The following is a 20,486-nucleotide window of genomic DNA, read 5'->3' as shown; positions in this document are numbered from 1 at the left end:
TCAACACTGCACACAGAAAATAATGGCACATTGTCCTTATTCTGCTTTTCTGCTAATCAACATTTCTCTGATGTTATCTTCAGCATTGGTCACACTTTACTTTTAAGACTTTTTGTTCGTTCTGTAGTTTCTCTCTTTGCTGTTCTGCCCGGAGCTCTGCAATGAACTGTTAGTTGACTAATTGTGGTATAATTTGTACTTCTGTATGTCCCAGCTCTTAGCAGTGGTTTACCTATATAATGTTGTATACAGAGCTTCCTCTTTAGCATGTATATGAATCATGGTGTAATTTAGCTGAAAGAGGAAAAGGGTGAAAAAGAGGTAACAGAATGCAGGTTTGATGGTGATATTGACGTTGCTGTAAATAATTCACACTGGATAAATGAAGTATGGCATGGAAATGAGAGTCTAAGGAAAGATTTGGAAGAAGGGGAGGAATAGGGCTAAGAAACAGCACATGTGAAAGACTAAACATGAGTCAACTGAGTGGTGCAGAAGCAAAAAAGGCAAACACAATTTTGGGTTGCTTTAACAGAAGCATAGAGTCTAGATCACGTGAAGTAATTATCCACCTCTACTCCTCTTTGGTCAGACCTCATCTGAAATACTGTGTCCAGTTCTGGGCACCGCATTTTAAAAAAAACATGAAGAAACTGGAGCAAGTTCAGAGAAGAGCTACCAGGATGGTGAGCGGGCTGCAAACTATGTCCTACGAGGAACATATATACGTTATATTATATATAATATATACATATATACATTAGTTGTTTGGTTAGCATTTTTGGGGTGACAGCCTTCCTTTAAGTGGGTTCAAAATCGGTAACCAAAGTAATAAACATAACAGGATATCTTACAGTATTCAGATGATCAAAATTAGGGTTAGAAAAAGAAGGCTGAGGGGTGAACAAATAACTATCATTTCAGAAATTTCTCTCATGATCTGTTTTGTACCCAGGGAGTGTAACAAGGGGGCATCCTCCATATCTAGAGAAATGATTTTTACACTAACATAGAAAGGGTTCTTTAGTGTAAGAGCAGTTCGACTATGGAACTCTCTTCTAGAGAAAATAGCAATAGGGAAATCACTATAGAGTTCAAAAAAGGGTCTGGATGCCATTCTTTAGTGTAAGATTGCTGATCATGGTTCCTTAATCACTGGAGATGGGTCATTGATCCAGGGTTTTACTATGATTGCAGTATTTTGAGTTGATGAGGAAAATTGGCTTTTGTCTCATGATGGTTTTTGCCTTAGGATTAACATTGTAAGATAATAGGCTCAACTGGTCTTGTTTAGCCTTACAAACTATGTTACTATGTAAAGAGTAAGAAACGTTAGAAGCTCTCTTACCAGGACAAGCAGAGCAGGAATGGTGGATAAACCTCTCCAGTCTTGACTCAGACTACAAGTGTCCTCACTTTTGCTCAATCAGTATCATTTGGTCATTTATATTGTGTCATGGAAAGAGCTTAGCCAAGATCTCTTTTTGTACTTTGTTATTATTGATGGTTCTGATTATGGAGCATATGTGTCACACTGGTGGGTGTGGACCCACTGCACCACGGACCGGGCCAACCCTGGAGGGGCGTAACTAAGCAGCTACCTGGTATTCACTAGAGCCTCTAATGGTGAGGTTAGGCTTGAGCTGCAGGTAGTCGCCAGGTACCACTCCAGGGTGGTCTCCGTTACTGCAGCAGCTGACCCCAAGGGTCACGGAGGCAGGTATGAACTCGGAGTTCCAGGCAGAAGAGGATCAGAGTCCCAGAACAGACTCTTGGTACAGGGACATAGGTACGGACTCAGCGCCCCAGGCAGGACGTGATGGGAGTCCCAGGAAAGTCTCTTGGTACAGGGACATAGGTACGGACTCAGAATGCAAGGCAGGACCGAAACAGGATAACTGATGGTATAGACACTGGTACTGGTTCAGACTGTACAGATTCAGGTGAAGGCGGATTCAGGTTCAGGCACAGACTGGACGGAATCAGCGACAGAGACCTAACAATTCTGTAGCAAGTGCAAGACTGACTAGACACTAAAGCTGCTCCGGCACCTCCCTATAGAGGAGGGTGCCTTAAGTTCATGATATTTTCCATCTATAGGATACATTATCGCGTGTTCGTGCTGCTCCATTAAGAAGCAGGCCGCGCGCACCCTAAGCGCCTTGCCGGAAGACCTGGGCGGCGTGCGTTGACTCTGAGGCCTGGGATCTGCGGCGGGAGCCAGAGCAGGAGGAATAGCCGAGTGGCCGTGAGCATGTCGGCAACCCTGCCAGGGGTAGGGGGAGAAAACATGCAGGAAACACCGGCTTACAATATGGGTTCTGAGGGGGGCCAAGCAGGGCAGAACTTAAGGTGACCCATATCTGGAATATTACCACGAGGCACAGCGTTAATTTTCAGCTTAGTTTTATGACTCTACTTATGCAAGCTTCATTATTTTGGTTCCTTTTTTATTTGTCTCTAAAATTTCAGTTCCTCTATACCGCTCATAAACCACAAGCTTTTGGTGTTTTCCTCCGTCACACGCACTCGCACTTTAGTGTGTCTCTTCCTCACATACAAGACTGAACTTCTATTTCAAGGTACTTTAGTATTTTTCTTTTTTTTTGCTTTTCTTGCCTGATATACAGTAACAGCTTTCGTTACCTTCTGGTCAATTATATCAGATTCTTTTGCACATTGAGAGAAAATACTGTTTTTATTTTACTATATTTTTTGTCTGCTTTTTTTTGTCATTTCCATGTATATCGCATCTCATCTTAAGTAATATGTTTGTTTTTTTGTGCATTATTTTTTGTAATGGATGTATGAGGAGTATGCATCTCCATTACTGCAAATGCATTTGGCAACTTTTTAATTCTTAGTTTAAAAATATAACTTTAAAATCCTAAGAAATTACCAGCGAAGATCAAATTAACAATTTTGGGGGTCAAATCTAAAAGTTGCAGATTGATTGATAAACTTATAAACTTGGCTAATCGAATCTTGTATACAGATAAGCTTTCATTATAAATGTATAGCAAAAATATATTTTTTAGTGTTTTCAGTTTTAATCAATTTTTGTATCATAAAAAGGGCATAAAACGTTCCACTACAGAACCCGTTCACTTAAATGGGAACGCAAGTGTAATAAATTGTTTTCCATTTTTCTCCTTTACAGCTGTTATCCATTTTTTAGTTAAATCAAAAATTGTAAACTGTACAATTTTTTTCTTCGGCCAAAAAATCGTTAGCAAACATATCAGTTTTTTTTAACATTGAAAAATGGATCATAGCCGATGTTCATGTTATGTCATTCATTAACGGATCTGTTTATTAATACAGACCTCGGAATAAAAGGAACATAATCGGATGCAAAATGGAAACCAAAGTGTCTGTTTTTATTTTTTTTTTTAAAGGAGGACCCATTCAAAAACAGAATTTTTGGTTTCCATTTTGCATCCGTTTTTGTTCCGTTTGCAATGGATCCCTTGTTTTTAATACTGGATCCTTTACAACTGGACATGTGAACAGAGCCTAACAGTTCCCAGACATGCATTTGTTATTTTCACACTTCATATGTAATTAAAGCAGAACCTAATATTGTGCTCTAACAGAAAACGGAAGGAAATATGTCATCACAGTGTTTATCATAATGGAGATGAAAAATGTTCCAGAGATGGAACTTTGAATTCATCTTTATTTGAGACGACAACCTAGACTATGTTGACATTATTTCTCTTTGTTATACTGTCCTGGAGAAAGCCTCAATCAAAAACATAGAATTTATGATCGAGGGAGATCCACTTGCTTATATAATCATTAATAGATTTTTGTATTATATGGAATGGATTGTCTAATTTGTTAATGGTGATTTTAAAGGGGTTGTCTATGTATGATTTAAAAAAAAAACAGCGTAGAATGATGTAAAATAGGAAAATATGTCATACGTTAGCAATCCATGTAAATTCCGCCCCAAAGTGGGTCTTCCAGGTTAAGTGTTAACAAGACAAGTGAGGCATGCCTATACTAGGTGGGGGTTAGGGCTGGGCTTAAACATCATCAGAAACGTTGATAACTATGCACAGGCAATGCAGAAAGGGTGTTTGTTCTGTGGAACTCAGCTAAGAAAAAAAAAGAATTGTCTAAGTAAAGGTGACCATGATAAATTTCGAGGATTGTTGTGTAGCCAGCCTGATCACCGATATAGGACAGAAGAGCAAGTATCGCTAGTGCCACTAGAACTTGTGCTCCTGCACTCTTATAATGGAGTAATAGAAGTCTGAAAAGTTAAGAAAATCTTCATTACTACAACTACCTTACTAAACATCTACCTACTGTTTATATACATTTTTTATGGAGGCAATTACACAATTGAATGATATGCTATTTTAAAAAAAACTATAAAAAAAAATTACAGAATAGGTGATGAATGTATAATCACTGGAGACCAGCTCCTGAGACCTCCAATGATCATGAAAACAGGGACACAATGTTGTAGTGAGCATGTGCGACCACCACTTCTATAGACAGTGAATGGACTAGTGGTCGCACATGTGCACTATTATACTCACACAGGAGGTTTTGGACTCCCAATTATTGGGATTGGTGGGGTTCTTAGCAGTTGTACCCCCCCAGTGATCATACATTTAACACCTATTCTGGGAATAAATGTTATATAATGTTTATGAGACCACACTTTTAAGTTTCCTGATATCATTTACTACATACAATATCTGTAGGAGATAATGATATCAATATAAGCTTCAAAAGAACTTGTCCACTTACTTCAGTTTAATGTTCTCTATTTTCTTCCTTTAGGTCTGAACTGCTTTTGTGGACTTTTAACCTAGATTAAATATAAAAAGCACACGGGGGAGGAAATGTTTAATAAAGCAATAAAAAAAAGAGGATGAAAGAAGAAAGCAGTAAGAGGAACCAAGAGGAACAAAGTAGAGTAAATGCAGGTAGTACAGTATGTGAAAATAGATGAGAAGGAACCAGGACGAAGACAAAAGCAACAAGTACATAAAGTTTGACTTTCTACAGACACATAATGAGAAACAACAATCAAACTGTTACATCCAAGAAAAGTAGAATAATGAAAGAGACAAGTTAAAAATAAATAAGAAAATACAGCACATACTAAGAAATTTAAATAAAAAGCACACAAGAGGGGTAGAGGCTAAAAAGCAAAAAAATAAATATATATATAAATATATAGAGAGAGAGAGGCACGGGTAATTACAGTTTATGACGTTGTTCGAAATAATTGAACACCTGGAACCCTTTAAATATCATAAATGAGTTTCTTATGAGATGCAGTCTGATGACCTCTTTGTGCGTAAGCTCCGCCAACCTCCATCTCGATCTTCCCCTCACAAGAGCCCTCGCGAGTCTAAGTCCTTGATAGCCCCTGGGAACAGCAAGCACAACGGCGGAGCACGTTCCCTTTCAGAGTCAGAGTTCGATCCTCGTGATAAAGGATCTGGAAGCCCTTCTGCCCCACGATTTAAAGATCCATTCATACTGCTTGGGCTGGCTGGAAACAGCCAAGGGCCATCGGCCCATGAGATAAAGGAAAAACCTCCTGAAGGGGATCCTGTAGCCCCGAGACCAAAGAGTTTTGCTCACCATGACATCCAGAGTATACTGTTTGACCCTTTTCGAAGGAGGGAATCAGAAGTTAGAAAAAATGTGAGAAGTGGGGCATCTGCTGCCTCTCAGATCAGGACTAATTCTTCACCTAGAAGATCTTTGTCATCCCCAGAAGATCCAGGTGACCCTGGAGATGGAAAAGACAATGAGCTCTTGCTCAGCTGTCCATATTTTCGCAATGAGGTAGGAGGAGAAGAAGCAGAAGGCCAAAAAGATCAAGGATGGGATTTTTGTTCTGTTTCGTTTCTCCATACACCACTTATCAGTTTTCCAGTTCGGGGGCCAAATGCTTCTGTGTCAGTATTAGAGGAAGCTAGAGAGAGGATCAGAGACAGCAGCTATTTTGTGGAATATCAAGACCTTGGTTCATTATATTACCGAAAGTATTTTTATGGAAAAGGTCAGTAACATCATTTATTTATAAAGCACTTTAGTGTTTAATTAACACTTTACATAATTTTGTATGTTATTTTCTTCAGAGCATCAGAATTTTTTTGGAGTTGATGAAAGACTAGGACCTGTGGCGATAAGCTTACGGAGGGATGAGAGAGAAGGTGCCAATGGTGTCCAGTATAACTACAGACTAATATTCCGAACAACTGAGGTAAAAGATTAGCTCTGTTATACAAGTCCTTGACTATTTTTTTATTGCATTCATTCTGTCACTAGTTTTGAACACATATAATTCAGCCAGGTTTACCTTACTTAGCTGTTCCTTTCTATATGAAAATACAAGAATTCTACTTCTATCTTGGGTCATGTCATATCAACCTTTCCCCCTTTGGAATTGCATGACTTTATGTTCTCTGAAGAGTTTCACCATCTCAGTCAACAGAACTGCCTGTATGAAAAAATGACATGAAGTGTACCATTGATGGGCAAAAACTCCTATCACAGTTACTGATTATGACTAGACAGCTGCTGTCACACAGTTGTTATGTAGACGATGACAACTCATCCTCCCTGACTGTATGCTGATAATATGTTATTTCATTTAGGACAATATAAATCAATATAAAATATATGAAAAATGTCTTGTATTTTCCTAGGCCATAGTAATACTGCCTATACATTAATGGAGTAATTCCAGGTAGGGAAACTTAAAGGGAATTTGTCATTAGATTCATGCTTCCTGAACTACAGAGCGCATGAATCAGAGCCTGACTGCGCGATTGAAAACAGACATGATTTACTCTGAAACGATGTGGCGTTTCTGAGAAAACATAGTTTGAAAAACTGGTTGGGGGTGATAGAGATGACCGATTGCAGCTGATCGGCTCATCATATGAACGCTAATTCAGCAATTATAGGCTGGAGTAAAGGGGTTATTTGACCATGTGCTAAATTTTCTGTTTAAAGTTAAAGACACTTCGAGGGTCCATCCTTGAGGAAGCCTTTCCGTCATCCATAAGACACAATTCTTCCAGGGCCATTTCACCTAAAAAGCTTCTCGAATACATTGTTCCAGAAGTTAATCTACAGTGTCTACGGCTTGCATCTAACTCTCCGAAAGTACCGGAGACTCTCCTCAAGTTGGATGAGCAGGGGGTGAGTGTACATTACCCTTTTCATTAAATTACTTATATAAGTCATGAACAGTTTCTCTTATTAAACATTACGTGGGATATTTTCTATTGTGTTGGCAAAGAAATAGAGAGCAGATTGATTATCCTTGCACTTTCTATTTCTCTATAAATACAGTGCCAAAATACTCGGCAGAATTATTCAGCCTGATCTTTATACAAGCACATCTGTTCCTAACACAGTGAAGCTTTCAGGAAGCTCATTAACCTGCCAGAGAGGAAGCCAGATCATCCAGCGGAAATTCACATAGACAGAAGGGGAAATACAAAATATACAGAACTTGCATTTTAGTAAGAACCAAACCAAGTGCTTCATATTTTCAAGTTGGCTAGCAATGTCTCCGTATGGCTCTGATTTGCAGAGGCATACATTCTGTATGAATTTGATAGTAAATGATTTGTGTGTGCCCCCTGTACGGGCTCTCTGCAACAACCTTAAAGGGGTGTTCTCATCTGGATCTATTATGGCATATTGATAGGATCAGGCTGAGACTGGCCCACAGGAGAACAGGAGAATCCTCCGGTAGGCCGCCCCTATGAAGGAATACTAATAAGTACTGCTATTACACTTGATTCACAATTTGCAGAAAAAGGTATAATCAAATCATTCATTAAACAAGCTAGCCAAGTTAATATTTCATAGAAGCAAAATTAAATTTGTGTACTAGGGTCGGGTTATTTTTGCATGTAACTGAACAGTGGACCCCAAGAATCAATGTTACTGGTGGGCCTATATTGCAGCATAATGCAAGGGAAATGGGTCTTCTTACAGTACATTGTCCGTGAGAAGCAAGTGACAAAAAGTCAGAACCAATTGGATTTTTGTCAATTTGCTTGTTGTGGTCGCAGTATCTTGCAGGTTGCAATGCAGCCCCATTTATTTGCATTTTGTTGCGATTTAGCCGCAATATATAGTGATCTTTGAACACATAACCAATGTCATGACGAAAAATATGGCTGCCCATATAAACCAAATACAAAGCAACCTTAATTTCTAATTCTGCTCTTGAAAAACAAATGCCAACATGGGCAACAGAGACTCTTTCTTTTAAACGGTTTTCATAAATCCATCCAATTAACTTCTATGGGAGAGCTTAGCAGGCATGCTCTGTGATCTGTGCAGATATCATTGTGCAGGAAGGGGGAGGAGGTAAGCTGCAGGCATGCTCTGTGATCAGTGTAGAGGTCATTGTGCAAGGAAAGGGAGGAGCTAAGCTGCAGGCCTGCTTTGTGATCAGTGCAGAGGTCATTGGGCAGGGAAATGGAGGAGCTAAGCTGCAGGCCTGCTCTGTGACCAGTGCAGAGGTCATTGTGCAGGGAAAGGGAGGAGCTAAGCTGCAGGCCTGCTCTGTGACCAGTGCAGAGGTCATTGTGCAGGGAAAGGGAGGAGCTAAGCTGCAGGCCTGCTCTGTGACCAGTGCAGAGGTCATTGTGCAGGGAAAGGGAGGAGCTAAGCTGCAGGCATGCTCTGTGATCAGTGTAGAGGTCATTGTGCAGGGAAAGGGAGAAACTAAGCTGCAGACATGCTCTGTGATCAGTGCTGAGGTTATTGTGCAGGGAAAGGGAGGAGCTAAGCTGCAGACTTGCTCTGTGATCAGTGCAGAGGTCATTGTGCAGGGAAAGGGAGGAGCTAAGCTGCAGGCCTGCTCTGTGATCAGTGCAGAGGTCATTGTGCATGGAGGGAGAGGAGCTAAGCTGCAGGCATATTCTGTGATCAATGCAAAGGCCATTGTGCAGGGACGGGGAGGAACTAAGCTGCAGGCATGCTCTGTGACCAGTGCAGAGGTCATTGTGCAGGGAAAGGGAGGAGCTAAGCTGCAGGCCTGCTCTGTGACCAGTGCAGAGGTCATTGTGCAGGGAAAGGGAGGAGCTAAGCTGCAAGCATGCTCTGTGATCAGTGTAGAGGTCATTGTGCAGGGAAAGGGAGAAACTAAGCTGCAGACATGCTCTGTGATCAGTGCAGAGGTTATTGTGCAGGGAAAGGGAGGAGCTAAGCTGCAGACTTGCTCTGTGATCAGTGCAGAGGTCATTGTGCAGGGAAAGGGAGGAGCTAAGCTGCAGGCCTGCTCTGTGATCAGTGCAGAGGTCATTGTGCATGGAGGGAGAGGAGCTAAGCTGCAGGCATATTCTGTGATCAATGCAAAGGCCATTGTGCAGGGACGGGGAGGAACTAAGCTGCAGGCATGCTCTGTGATCAGTGCAGAGGTCATTGTGCAGGGAGGAGGAGGAGCTAAGCTGCAGGCATGCTCTGTGATCAGTGCAGAGGTAATTGTGCAGGGAAAGGGGGGAACTAAGCTGCAGACTTGCTCTGTGATCAGTGCAGAGGTAATTGTGCAGGGAGGGGGAGGAGCTAAGCTGCAGGCATGCTCTGTGATCAGTGTGACGCGCCCCCTGGGACATATTCCTTTTTGAGGGGAATACCCGGCACCGGATCAGATGGGGGGTTGTAGTCTCCGAGCGGCTGTGACCCGGCCCCGTGCCCAGGGCGTCAAGCTCAGTGTTATGTGGCAGTCCTACAGATGTTATTAAGAGTTCTTTTGTGTCGACTACGCCACCCGTTGTGATGCGGTCACTGTGGCCGCCGCTGCAGCAGGGTCCGCTGAGGCTGATGGTGGGTGCGCAGCTTGGTGGGATAACCCCCAACGGGAGGGGTATAGCCTCAGAGGGGACAGGCGCAGAGGATGGGGGTTGTGGTGGTGTAGTGCAGACGGCAGTGAAGACAGAGTCGGGTTGTGCAGTTAAGGGTGTTTACTTACTGCAGATGTTGTACTGGTCACTCCAGCTGCTAGTGACCACCCGAGCCGTGCTGCGTCCACCAGGTCCTGGATCCAGCCAACCCCCAAACAAGTCCGGAGCGTGGCCCTGAGCTCTCTTTCTGTCCCGTTCTCTGGCCGTCCCCACCAGTAATCCACCTAGGTCCAGCTCCCTCGGGCCTTCTGTTGGGACACCCTTGGCCCTGGGTTCCCTGACCCTTCATGTGGTGTGCCTTCGGGGTGGATGTGATGGGTGACCGTGGCAGACGCTGCCCACGGTCTCCGGTCTCTGGCTGGGGTGTGTTTTCTGCCCCCACCAGCTTGGGATCCGGTACCCTGTGCCGACTCCTCACCCGGTGCTTTAACTTGGGTTCTTGGGTCCTCTCTGTTTTCCCCTCTGGGTACTCCTTCTCTGCTCCTCTCTCACTCAGGGTCTCTCTCTTGCTGCAGGCTGACTTCCTCTCTGCTTGCTGTCTGCTCCTCTGCAGCTGTCTTGCTGTCTCCAACTGACTTGTTCTCTGCATCTGACCCTGATCTTTGATGGTGCCCACCTTATATACACCCTCTATGTGTGAGCTCAGGTGACCAGCACCCAATGAGCTCCTATCTTTACCCAGGCTGCTCCCCCTATCTGCCCCTACACTACATGGGATGTACCACCCCCCTCCCACTCCAGCCAGGAACAGACTCGGTCGTACCTGCACATTTCTAAGTGGGAGTACCGTCGGTCTGCTCCTCGGAAATGGGATGTGTGTAGTGCATGCAGCTGACTGAGCTCAGTTCCACACTCCTTCCTTACCCGGGAGTGGAATATCACACCTCTGGGTTGAGGTGCAATACCCCTGTAGCAGCCGAATCCTCAGGGTGCTACATTCCCCCCTGGTAAATCACAGCACGTCCTCGGGCTGTAAGACATAAAACACCAAACATACATTTTTTTTTATAAACATAAACATATAAAACATCATATAAAACTTTTCATATAAACATTCTCGTAGTCGTTTCTTGTTTCAGGTTCCTCCTCCGGACACTGTGCAACGTGTGTCCGGGAAAAGTGCGACAGTCTCTTAGAAAAACTGGTTTTCCTATAAAACTGGTAGGGGGCGCTTTAGGACGCGCAACTATATACAGGGGAAGTTGGCCGCTCTCAGTCCTCGGCCAGGTAGAGGGAAGGGAATGGCTGCTCACAGTCCTCAGCCTGTGGGATTAAGGGGTTAACGGGTAAACAGTTCACTCAGCTGGTCCCAACGGGGACTATATATATATGTATCAACAGTTTCTTTGGTACCCGGTCGGGTAACTATTTACAGCACTTGCTCTGCCGCACTCAACGGCGTCTTCCTCCTGCTCTTTGCTTACAGCTGGTTGTTACTTCAGACCCGTCCGGGTCCTCTTGTTCTTCCTCCTCACACCGCAGCTCTTCCTCCGTCAGACGATGCACATGGAGGGCGTAGGGTCCTTTGGCACACTTGTGCCGGGTGAAGGTGACCTCGTCCCCGATGTAAAGGTCACGACCTCTGTGTCCCTCCGGTAGGTGGGACTCAACGTCTCTCCTGGTCACGAAGACGTCGCCTAGGGTGCGGTGGTCTCGGATGAAGCCCCACCCATGCTGCATGTTAAACTTTATCACAGTCCCGGTGGTGCGGGGACTATGCGCTGCACGGGGGTCTCTCCTGGCCCGGCTCTTCTGCTCCGCGCTCCTTACTTGAGCTTGCTGTTCCCGGACCCGCCTCTCTCTCCGCTCCCTCTCAAAGTCCTCGAGCTGTTGGCGGCAGCACTCAGCACGCTCCGCTGCAGCTGCCCGAGTCTCTTGAGTGAACCCCATGAGATCTTCTCCGGTGGGGTCCCACTCGAACTGCGCTTCTGCTAGCGGGGGCGAGATCCTCTTTACGGGCTTTGGAGCCGGGATCAGGGGTTCATCCAGGGGTCTCTCTCTCCGGAGTCGGGGATGGTGGAACTCCGGTGGCCATATAAATGGCTGCCCATCCGGGCACGTATGCTGGGCGTACAGGTCCTCTCCCAGATGCGGCACTCTTGGTCTTATGGGCGCGGTGGTGTTAGCGCCCGGGTTGCCCGGGCCTTGCGGCCAGGCCTGGGGTATCTGGAAGGTAAAGGGCACCGTAAGGACGGCGGCGCCCTGGGCTACTTGGCCCTGCGACCAGGCCGGGGGCTCCGCGGAGGTAGGGGGCGCTGTTGGTATTGCGGCGCCCGGGGGTACTAGGCCTTGCGACCAGGCTGGTGGTACTTCCTGCTTGGTCACGCTCGAGGTCGAGGCGTGTGACGTCACAGGGGTCGCAGCTCCCGTTTGAGGCCTAGTCTGCGGCGGTGACGTTGCAGCGACGGGCACGGCAGGATAGACTTCGGGCTCTGCGACGGGGAGCTGGGGCAGGTACGCGGTTTCCCGGTTTGGGGTATAGACGTCCCCTTTACCTGCCTCCACTCGTTCGGCTCCCTTCTCGGCGCCGTCTCCGGCCTTCAATCCTCCCGCGCCATCCTCAGAGGCGGTCTGTTTCCTCGTCTCGGGTGGCGTGCTCCGCTGACAGGTCTCGGTCTGCTGGGCCATCTCACGGCTCCACTCCGCCAACGTCTCTCGCTGCACCCGGGCCATCCTCCTTGCGAGGCCCTCCAGAGCGGTCTGTGCACACTCCCGGTCTCGGGGAAGCTGTGCTAGGACCTCCACTAGGCCTAGTGGGGTCGTTGTTTCTAGCAGGCTCCTGACCAACGGGTCGGTGCTGCTCTGCTCTCCTTCAGTTGTCTCCAGCAGGCTCCTGGCCAGCGGGCCGGTGCTGCTCTGCTTTCTCGCCATCTCCGGGTAAGCTCCTCCGATATTCTTCTCCAGGCTTCTTGCCTCCGGGTGCGCTCGCTCCAGACTGCTCCAAGCGACACCCATCTTTGTTCTCTTGTCCTCAGTCCTCCCACTTCGAGGGCGGTCCCGGGGCCACTTGGTGATTGTCAGCTCCAGGGGCAGTTCTTTCACGCTGACAGACACCTCTAGCATCACAGTCTCTGTTGGTGGGGGCGGTTTCCACTTTTGGCGCCATTTTCGGTCCTGGCCCACGATGGGAGGCGGCCTCTCACCACCCTCTGGCACGCCCATAATGGCGTCCGCTCTTCCAAGGCGGGAAACCTTTGGAAATGGCGGGAATCGCTTCCCAGTGGCGGGAAACTCTGCAGATGGCGGGAAAACGCTGTTAATGGCGGACAACCGGCGGGAATCGACTGGTGATGGGGTCCGATGGCGGGGACCCTCCGGAACCGGCAGGAGACTTCTTTTTGAGGTAAACTCGTTCTTTTCTTCAGGCACGCAGTACCCGGTTGTTGTGGGCACGTAATCCTGCCGACTACGCCAAAGTTGACGCGCCCCCTGGGACATATTCCTTTTTGAGGGGAATACCCGGCACCGGATCAGATGGGGGGTTGTAGTCTCCGAGCGGCTGTGACCCGGCCCCGTGCCCAGGGCGTCAAGCTCAGTGTTATGTGGCAGTCCTACAGATGTTATTAAGAGTTCTTTTGTGTCGACTACGCCACCCGTTGTGATGCGGTCACTGTGGCCGCCGCTGCAGCAGGGTCCGCTGAGGCTGATGGTGGGTGCGCAGCTTGGTGGGATAACCCCCAACGGGAGGGGTATAGCCTCAGAGGGGACAGGCGCAGAGGATGGGGGTTGTGGTGGTGTAGTGCAGACGGCAGTGAAGACAGAGTCGGGTTGTGCAGTTAAGGGTGTTTACTTACTGCAGATGTTGTACTGGTCACTCCAGCTGCTAGTGACCACCCGAGCCGTGCTGCGTCCACCAGGTCCTGGATCCAGCCAACCCCCAAACAAGTCCGGAGCGTGGCCCTGAGCTCTCTTTCTGTCCCGTTCTCTGGCCGTCCCCACCAGTAATCCACCTAGGTCCAGCTCCCTCGGGCCTTCTGTTGGGACACCCTTGGCCCTGGGTTCCCTGACCCTTCATGTGGTGTGCCTTCGGGGTGGATGTGATGGGTGACCGTGGCAGACGCTGCCCACGGTCTCCGGTCTCTGGCTGGGGTGTGTTTTCTGCCCCCACCAGCTTGGGATCCGGTACCCTGTGCCGACTCCTCACCCGGTGCTTTAACTTGGGTTCTTGGGTCCTCTCTGTTTTCCCCTCTGGGTACTCCTTCTCTGCTCCTCTCTCACTCAGGGTCTCTCTCTTGCTGCAGGCTGACTTCCTCTCTGCTTGCTGTCTGCTCCTCTGCAGCTGTCTTGCTGTCTCCAACTGACTTGTTCTCTGCATCTGACCCTGATCTTTGATGGTGCCCACCTTATATACACCCTCTATGTGTGAGCTCAGGTGACCAGCACCCAATGAGCTCCTATCTTTACCCAGGCTGCTCCCCCTATCTGCCCCTACACTACATGGGATGTACCACCCCCCTCCCACTCCAGCCAGGAACAGACTCGGTCGTACCTGCACATTTCTAAGTGGGAGTACCGTCGGTCTGCTCCTCGGAAATGGGATGTGTGTAGTGCATGCAGCTGACTGAGCTCAGTTCCACACTCCTTCCTTACCCGGGAGTGGAATATCACACCTCTGGGTTGAGGTGCAATACCCCTGTAGCAGCCGAATCCTCAGGGTGCTACAAGTGCAGTGGTCATTGTGCAGGGAGGGGGAGGAGCTAAGCTGCAGGCATGCTCTGTGATCAGTGCAGAGGTCATTGTGCAGGGAAAGGGAGGAGCTAAGCTGCAGGCATGCTCTGTGATCTGTGCAGAGGTCATAGTACAGGAGGAGGATGGTGAATCCCAGGTTATTTATATATAAGTATTATGTATCATATGTATGGGAGAGTTGAGAGGAATAATTTGCCAAATAAGCTTGCATCTTACATTTTAGGCTTACTGCACAGACTGCAAGAATTCCCACTCTCTATTAGTAAAGGGCCCTCCAGTTTGGGTGTAGGTGGCCCCACATTCAGCCACATGTTTTAATACGAAGTGTATTACTATGTCTCTTCTTCCAGCTCACTTTTCAGCGAAAGATTGGTATTCTGTATTGCCGCAGTGGACAGTCATCAGAGGAGGAGATGTATAATAACGAGACAGCAGGGCCGGCTTTCCAGGAGTTCCTGAGCTTACTGGGAGACGAAGTCAAACTAAAAGGGTTTGACAAGTACAGAGCGCAGCTGGACAACAAAAGTAAACCGCTTCATTTTAGACATTTTTCACCAGCACAGTTTATTTGCTCCCACTATAAATCCATTTTTCTTCTTCGCAGCTGACAGTACAGGCACTCACTCGCTCTACACCCGCTACCAGGACTACGAGATCATGTTCCATGTTTCAACAATGCTTCCATTTACAGCAAGCAACAGTCAGCAGGTAGTCGGAAAGAACTGACAGCTTTTCTGAAAATTCTGTTTTGAAATACATTAAATCTTCAGAATTTTTTTACTCATAATACCAGAAGGAATTTAGTTACCATTTCTCAGTAATATTCTTTAATTTAAAGGGATTGTCCACTTTACTTTTATTTTAAAATTGTTGTCATGTACATGCCTTTGCGGAACTTACTAATATATAAGTATCACACAGGTTCTCCTCCTTCTTCCTCCCAGATTGCACAGTTCTCCTCTTCTCCCAATGGCTGCTGATGGAGGAACATGTGACCGGACAAGTCCATCAGCTTCCCCCTATAGATAAGCAGCATTCCCGTGTGCAGTGTTTTTTAATGGGAGGAGTCTGATAGATAGGTCGGGTCACACTTCATAAAGACTGGCATGCAAAATAATAAATCATGTCCATATTTTACAATTTTGGTGTATTCATGAGGAATGTGTGTGACACTTCTCTGTAGTGTCTGATAGGCTGCTGTGTACCACACCAATCTTATATTGATGACCTATTCTATTATATAAGTCCTGGAAAACCCCTTAAATTTTATTTATATCATTAAGAAAAATGTGAATATTGAATGGAAGAATAAAGGAATTTAAGTATATTGTTTTTTTTTTAATTATCCTATTTTTTGTGTTTTTTTTGCAGTTACTTCGTAAAAGACATATTGGCAATGACATTGTGACGATTGTCTTCCAAGAACCGGGTGCCCTCCCCTTTACTCCACAGACTATTCGTTCCCACTTCCAACATGTATTCATTGTGGTTCGTGTTCACAACCCATGTGCTAATCACACCAGTTACAGTGTTGCCGTTACTCGCACAGCCGACACTCCACCCTTTGGGCCCGCTTTACCCACTACTTTATTCCGACGCTCTCCTGAACTTAGAGACTTTTTGCTTTCCAAAGCTGTAAATGGTGAGAATGCAGCTGAACGTGGAGGTAAATTTCTAGCCATGGCTACCAGAACCAGGGAAGAGTACTTAAGGGATTTGGCTAGAGATCATGTTACTACCACCACTCTGGATTCATGCTCCTCTAAGCTAGCCATATTGGGTCTTTCCAAGAAAAGGGATCGAGCAGGAAGCACAGGCACTGGGGACAAAGGGGGAAAAGGAACTCGTTGGGCGTACAGTGTTCCTCCAGAATTCCATAGTTCTGGATCCTTAGCCTGGACAGTTAAGGCTGTGAGCGTCTCCATTCCAGAAAGTATTTACATGCTGGGGATATCTTCCGAGATGTTGGTATTAGTTGACCCGAAAAAAGAGCGTGAAGGAGCGGTCAGCTTTCACTGTTCATGTAGGGATGTACTTGGTTGGACTTATTCTTCTAAAGGAGGATTGGATCTTTACTATGGTCGGGCCGGAAGATTAGCTTTGTGCCCAATTGCAAGTAATGAGACAGAAGTGGAAAATGAAATCAACCACATCGTGAAGAGACTGCAGGTAAGCACAGATGGCTTTAATAGTTCTATGGAACCATATTGTACATCCGAATGTGACTGATTTTATATTTAGACACAGGGTTATCTTGAAAAGTGTAAGGAATTGATAAACAAAGTGTGAGGAGCTGACCACTTACTAAAGACTATGATACTTTTCCAGCAACGGACCACCATTTTTGTCAATATTATTATTGTGTATTATTAGTGATTTACTTGTTATGGTTTTATATAGTTCTGCTTACTTGTCAGTACGTAAGATTCACTTGTAAAATGTTCAGCATTCCACTAATCTCATCTTTATCTCAGGAGTCCATTGTTTCAACAGCCAGTAATCTCATTATGTGTGTGTAGATTGAGACACAGTGGAGCCGTCACCACAGGGGGTCTTACAGGCAGTCTCAGATGAAGGCTTCTAGAAAAATCTTCATTGCTTTTTAGCTAACAGTAAATGCTTAAGGTGGAGGGTGATCACTTCTGACCTGGGAGGGGACTGATCCCAGTGGAAGAAAGGAGAGACATGTTTTAGTCAGAGTTGTGTGGAAGGATTGAAGGAAGAGGATGGAGACCGTGGACTTGGAAGGATGGATGGATAAACATGTTACCATTATGGATTATGTCGTTTGGATTTAAACTTTCTTAAAAGGACTGCTGCTACTGGATACCTGAGCTTTCATCGTTTTATCTGCCGTCTAGAGGATCATGGACTGTGGCTACTGACTATACTGGCTGGAGATACGAAATCTGTGGGCCAACCAAAAGTTGGGAGACAGTGAGTATGGCCTGATACAAAGCCAGTGGAACTACTGAACCCAGATTGGGAACTTGAGGACTGAGAGAACTGTATTTTGGCCATTTACCTGGAATTGCTTTATTCCCATGGCTGTGCTCAATAAAATATTGTTGCATTGTTAACCTGCCTAGGTGATTACCTACAACCCACAACCTCAGATCTTTACAAGTGGTGGCAGCAAGTGGGATCGCCTATCTCTGGACAGCATACCAGGGAAAGTTACTGAGAGGTTACTTGGCAGAAGAAATGGCAGACTCCATCTACAAGAGGCTCAAGAAGGAGGAGCTGAGAGCCCTTTGCTCTGAGAGAGCTAGAGTGGTTGCCGGAAGACAATCGGGCGACCCTAATGCAAAGCTTGGACGATTGGGACCAGGAACAACCACATGAGGAGGTCAGTTCAGATGTGGATGAGGGACAACAGCCCAGGGCTGTCATCCAGATGGTGGAGGATCAACCGACTGAGTTGAGGCGGATGCTGGACGCGCTAGGAGATCGGGCTACGGAGATAGAGCGGGCGGCAGTGTTAAGCAAATATCTGGGTGTGCATGTAGCAACCCGCCCCATTGCAAAGGACAGTGGATAACAGGAGAGAGGGGTCCACATCTTTAAGGTATCGGGATATACCACAGTTCAATGAGGACACCTCGGATATTGATGAACATCTCCAGTTATTTGAGAACCTCTGTATGCTGCATGAGGTATCAGTCAGTGACTGGCCCAGATTTTTGAGTGTTGGCCTGACCGGAAAAGCAAGAGAAGCTTTTAATAACTTGTCTTCTGGGGATCAGAGATGTTACTATACCATTCGCAGCGCATTACTAGAGAGGTATGCGGTCACGCCGGAAACCTACCGGAGGAAGTTTCGGGAGACTGACATGCCCGCTGCACACACACATCGGGAGTTTGCCAACACACTACATACGGCATGCACTCAGTGGATAGAAGGACTGAGGGCTCAGGAAGCAGAACATGTAATGGATATAATCATGCTGGAACAATTTATGTCAAAGCTCCCAGGTAATTTAAAAGAATGGGTGGCAGATAGAAAACCACTCAGCCTGGATGAGGCTGCAAGATTGGCTGATGATTGGTCTGCTAATCGACCAGGGCAACGTGGAAGTACAGCCCCAGTGAGTCAGGAACAGGAGCTTACAGGGAGGCCATTGAAACCCATGGACTGGCTAGAGGAGGAACGGCAGGGAGTTCGGACTTCACAAAGAGGGGGAGGTTGCCTAAGCCCCCAAGTACGGTCCATGTTGGGGTGAGGAAGGCTTATCTGCCATAACTGTGGATGCATGGGACACTTTGCCAGTGAATGCCGGGAACGTTCTAGTCCACATCATCCGCGTCCCCAACCTGTGAACACTGTGCTGCAATGGGGCTGGAATGCTGAGGGAAAGAGGACCCACTACCCCACCCAGAGAAGAAGAAGAAGCATATGTTGTACAAGGAGAAGTGTCCCAAACTAGAAGGGACACCTCAGAGTCTATTAACCAGCATCTGCAGCCGGTCTGGGTAGAGGGTGTGGAGGCTGTGGGGCTCTGTGACTCCGGAGCCTCAGTCACATTGATAAAAGACCATTTAGTACTGGACTAATGTATTGTCCCCAGCAGCCGTATGTTAGTCAATGTAGCCGAGGGAGAATCTTTGAACATTCGGAGGGCCCGACTACATTTAGACTGGGGTCACAGTCATGGAATGGTGGATGTAGGAGTAGTGCGGCACCTACAAGTAGAGGTGTTGCTGGGAAACAATCTGGGAGCAGGATTGGTGTGCCACTGGGCCAGTGTCGTAACCGGAAGTCAAGGACCGGTTCACACTGCATCAGCCAATAGGGAAAGGAGCAATATCAACATGTCAGCGGTGAGTGATACACAAAATGCAATGACTGTCACAATGAAGGAATGTAATTTGGGGGAGGTAAATTACATCAGGGAGGAGGCCCAGGGACTTTGGGACACTGGATCTACCGTCACCCTGGTCAGCCCAGATACTGTCCCCCCAGAGTTCCCTTTACCAGGCCGCCAAGTGACCATCCCCCTAACTGGGTGTCAGCACTCTGGGGTTGGTCGCAATGGATACAAGTTTGGTTCTCATTGGGCACGTGGGGAGTTTCCCAGGACAAACCGGGGATCAGGGGGGGGGGTATGGAGGACCCCGTGGAAAGGACAGACCCCTGATCCAGCGAACTAAATACAGAGTCCTTGTCTCTGGGCTTCCCCCATCGGGAAGTTGGCAGGATCTGAAAGACCATATGAGAGAAGCGGGAGATGTCTATTACACTGACATATACCAGGGTGGAATGGGGACTGTGGAGTATATTCGCAAGGACGACATGGAATATGCTTTGAGGAACCTGGATGATACAAAGTTTCGTTCTCATAAAGGCGAGACCTCTTACATTCGTGTCCGTGCTGAAAAAGTGGGGGAGGTACGTGAGGAGCTGCCCACTTTCTAAAGACTATGATACTTTTCCAGCAACGGACCACCATTTTTGTCAATATTATTATTGTGCATTATTAGTGATTTACTTGTTATGTTTTATATAGTTCTGCTTACTTGTCAGTATGTAAGATTCACTGTAAAATGTCCAGCATTCCACTAATCTCATCTTTATCTCAGGAGTCCATTGTTTCAACAGCCAGTAATCTCATTTTGTGTGTGTAGATTGAGACACAGTGGAGCCGTCACCACAGGGGGTCTTACAGGCAGTCTCAGATGAAGGCTTCTAGAAAATTCTTCATTGCTTTTTAGCTAACAGTAAATGCTTGAGGGGTAGGGTGATCACTTCTGACCTGGGAGGGGACTGATCCCAGTGAAAGAAAGGACAGACATGTTTTAGTCAGAGTTGTGTGGAAGGATTGAAGGAAGAGGATGGAGGCCGTGGACTTGGAAGGATGGATGGATAAACATGTTACCATTATGGATTAT

At 46.6% G+C, this 20,486-nt stretch overlaps 1 protein-coding gene across 7 annotated transcripts in view; it reads left to right on the top strand.

The window, feature by feature from the left end:
• Positions 1–20,486, top strand: part of SIPA1 (signal-induced proliferation-associated 1) — a 120,611-nt gene that overhangs the window by 64,074 nt on the left and 36,051 nt on the right. For 6 of the 7 annotated variants that reach the window (XM_073658364.1, XM_073658365.1, XM_073658362.1 and 3 more), the window contains 6 exons: positions 4,801–6,037; positions 6,117–6,241; positions 6,997–7,185; positions 14,948–15,122; positions 15,202–15,305; positions 15,969–16,766. In XM_073658364.1, coding sequence (XP_073514465.1) covers positions 5,299–6,037; positions 6,117–6,241; positions 6,997–7,185; positions 14,948–15,122; positions 15,202–15,305; positions 15,969–16,766 — 2,130 coding nt within the window. In that variant the 5' untranslated portion in view covers positions 4,801–5,298. Of the gene's footprint in view, positions 1–2,450; positions 2,583–4,800; positions 6,038–6,116; positions 6,242–6,996; positions 7,186–14,947; positions 15,123–15,201; positions 15,306–15,968; positions 16,767–20,486 lie in introns of those variants that run through there. The other variant, XM_073658363.1, reaches the window with a different exon arrangement.

This window comes from Phyllobates terribilis, unplaced genomic scaffold (assembly GCF_046119375.1).
Source record: "Phyllobates terribilis strain yellow unplaced genomic scaffold, ASM4611937v1 Scaffold_13__5_contigs__length_258822181, whole genome shotgun sequence".
Classification (NCBI taxonomy): domain Eukaryota; kingdom Metazoa; phylum Chordata; class Amphibia; order Anura; family Dendrobatidae; genus Phyllobates; species Phyllobates terribilis.
The sequence above is the reverse complement of the archived record's forward strand: the minus strand, read 5'-3'. Positions and strand labels throughout refer to the sequence as shown.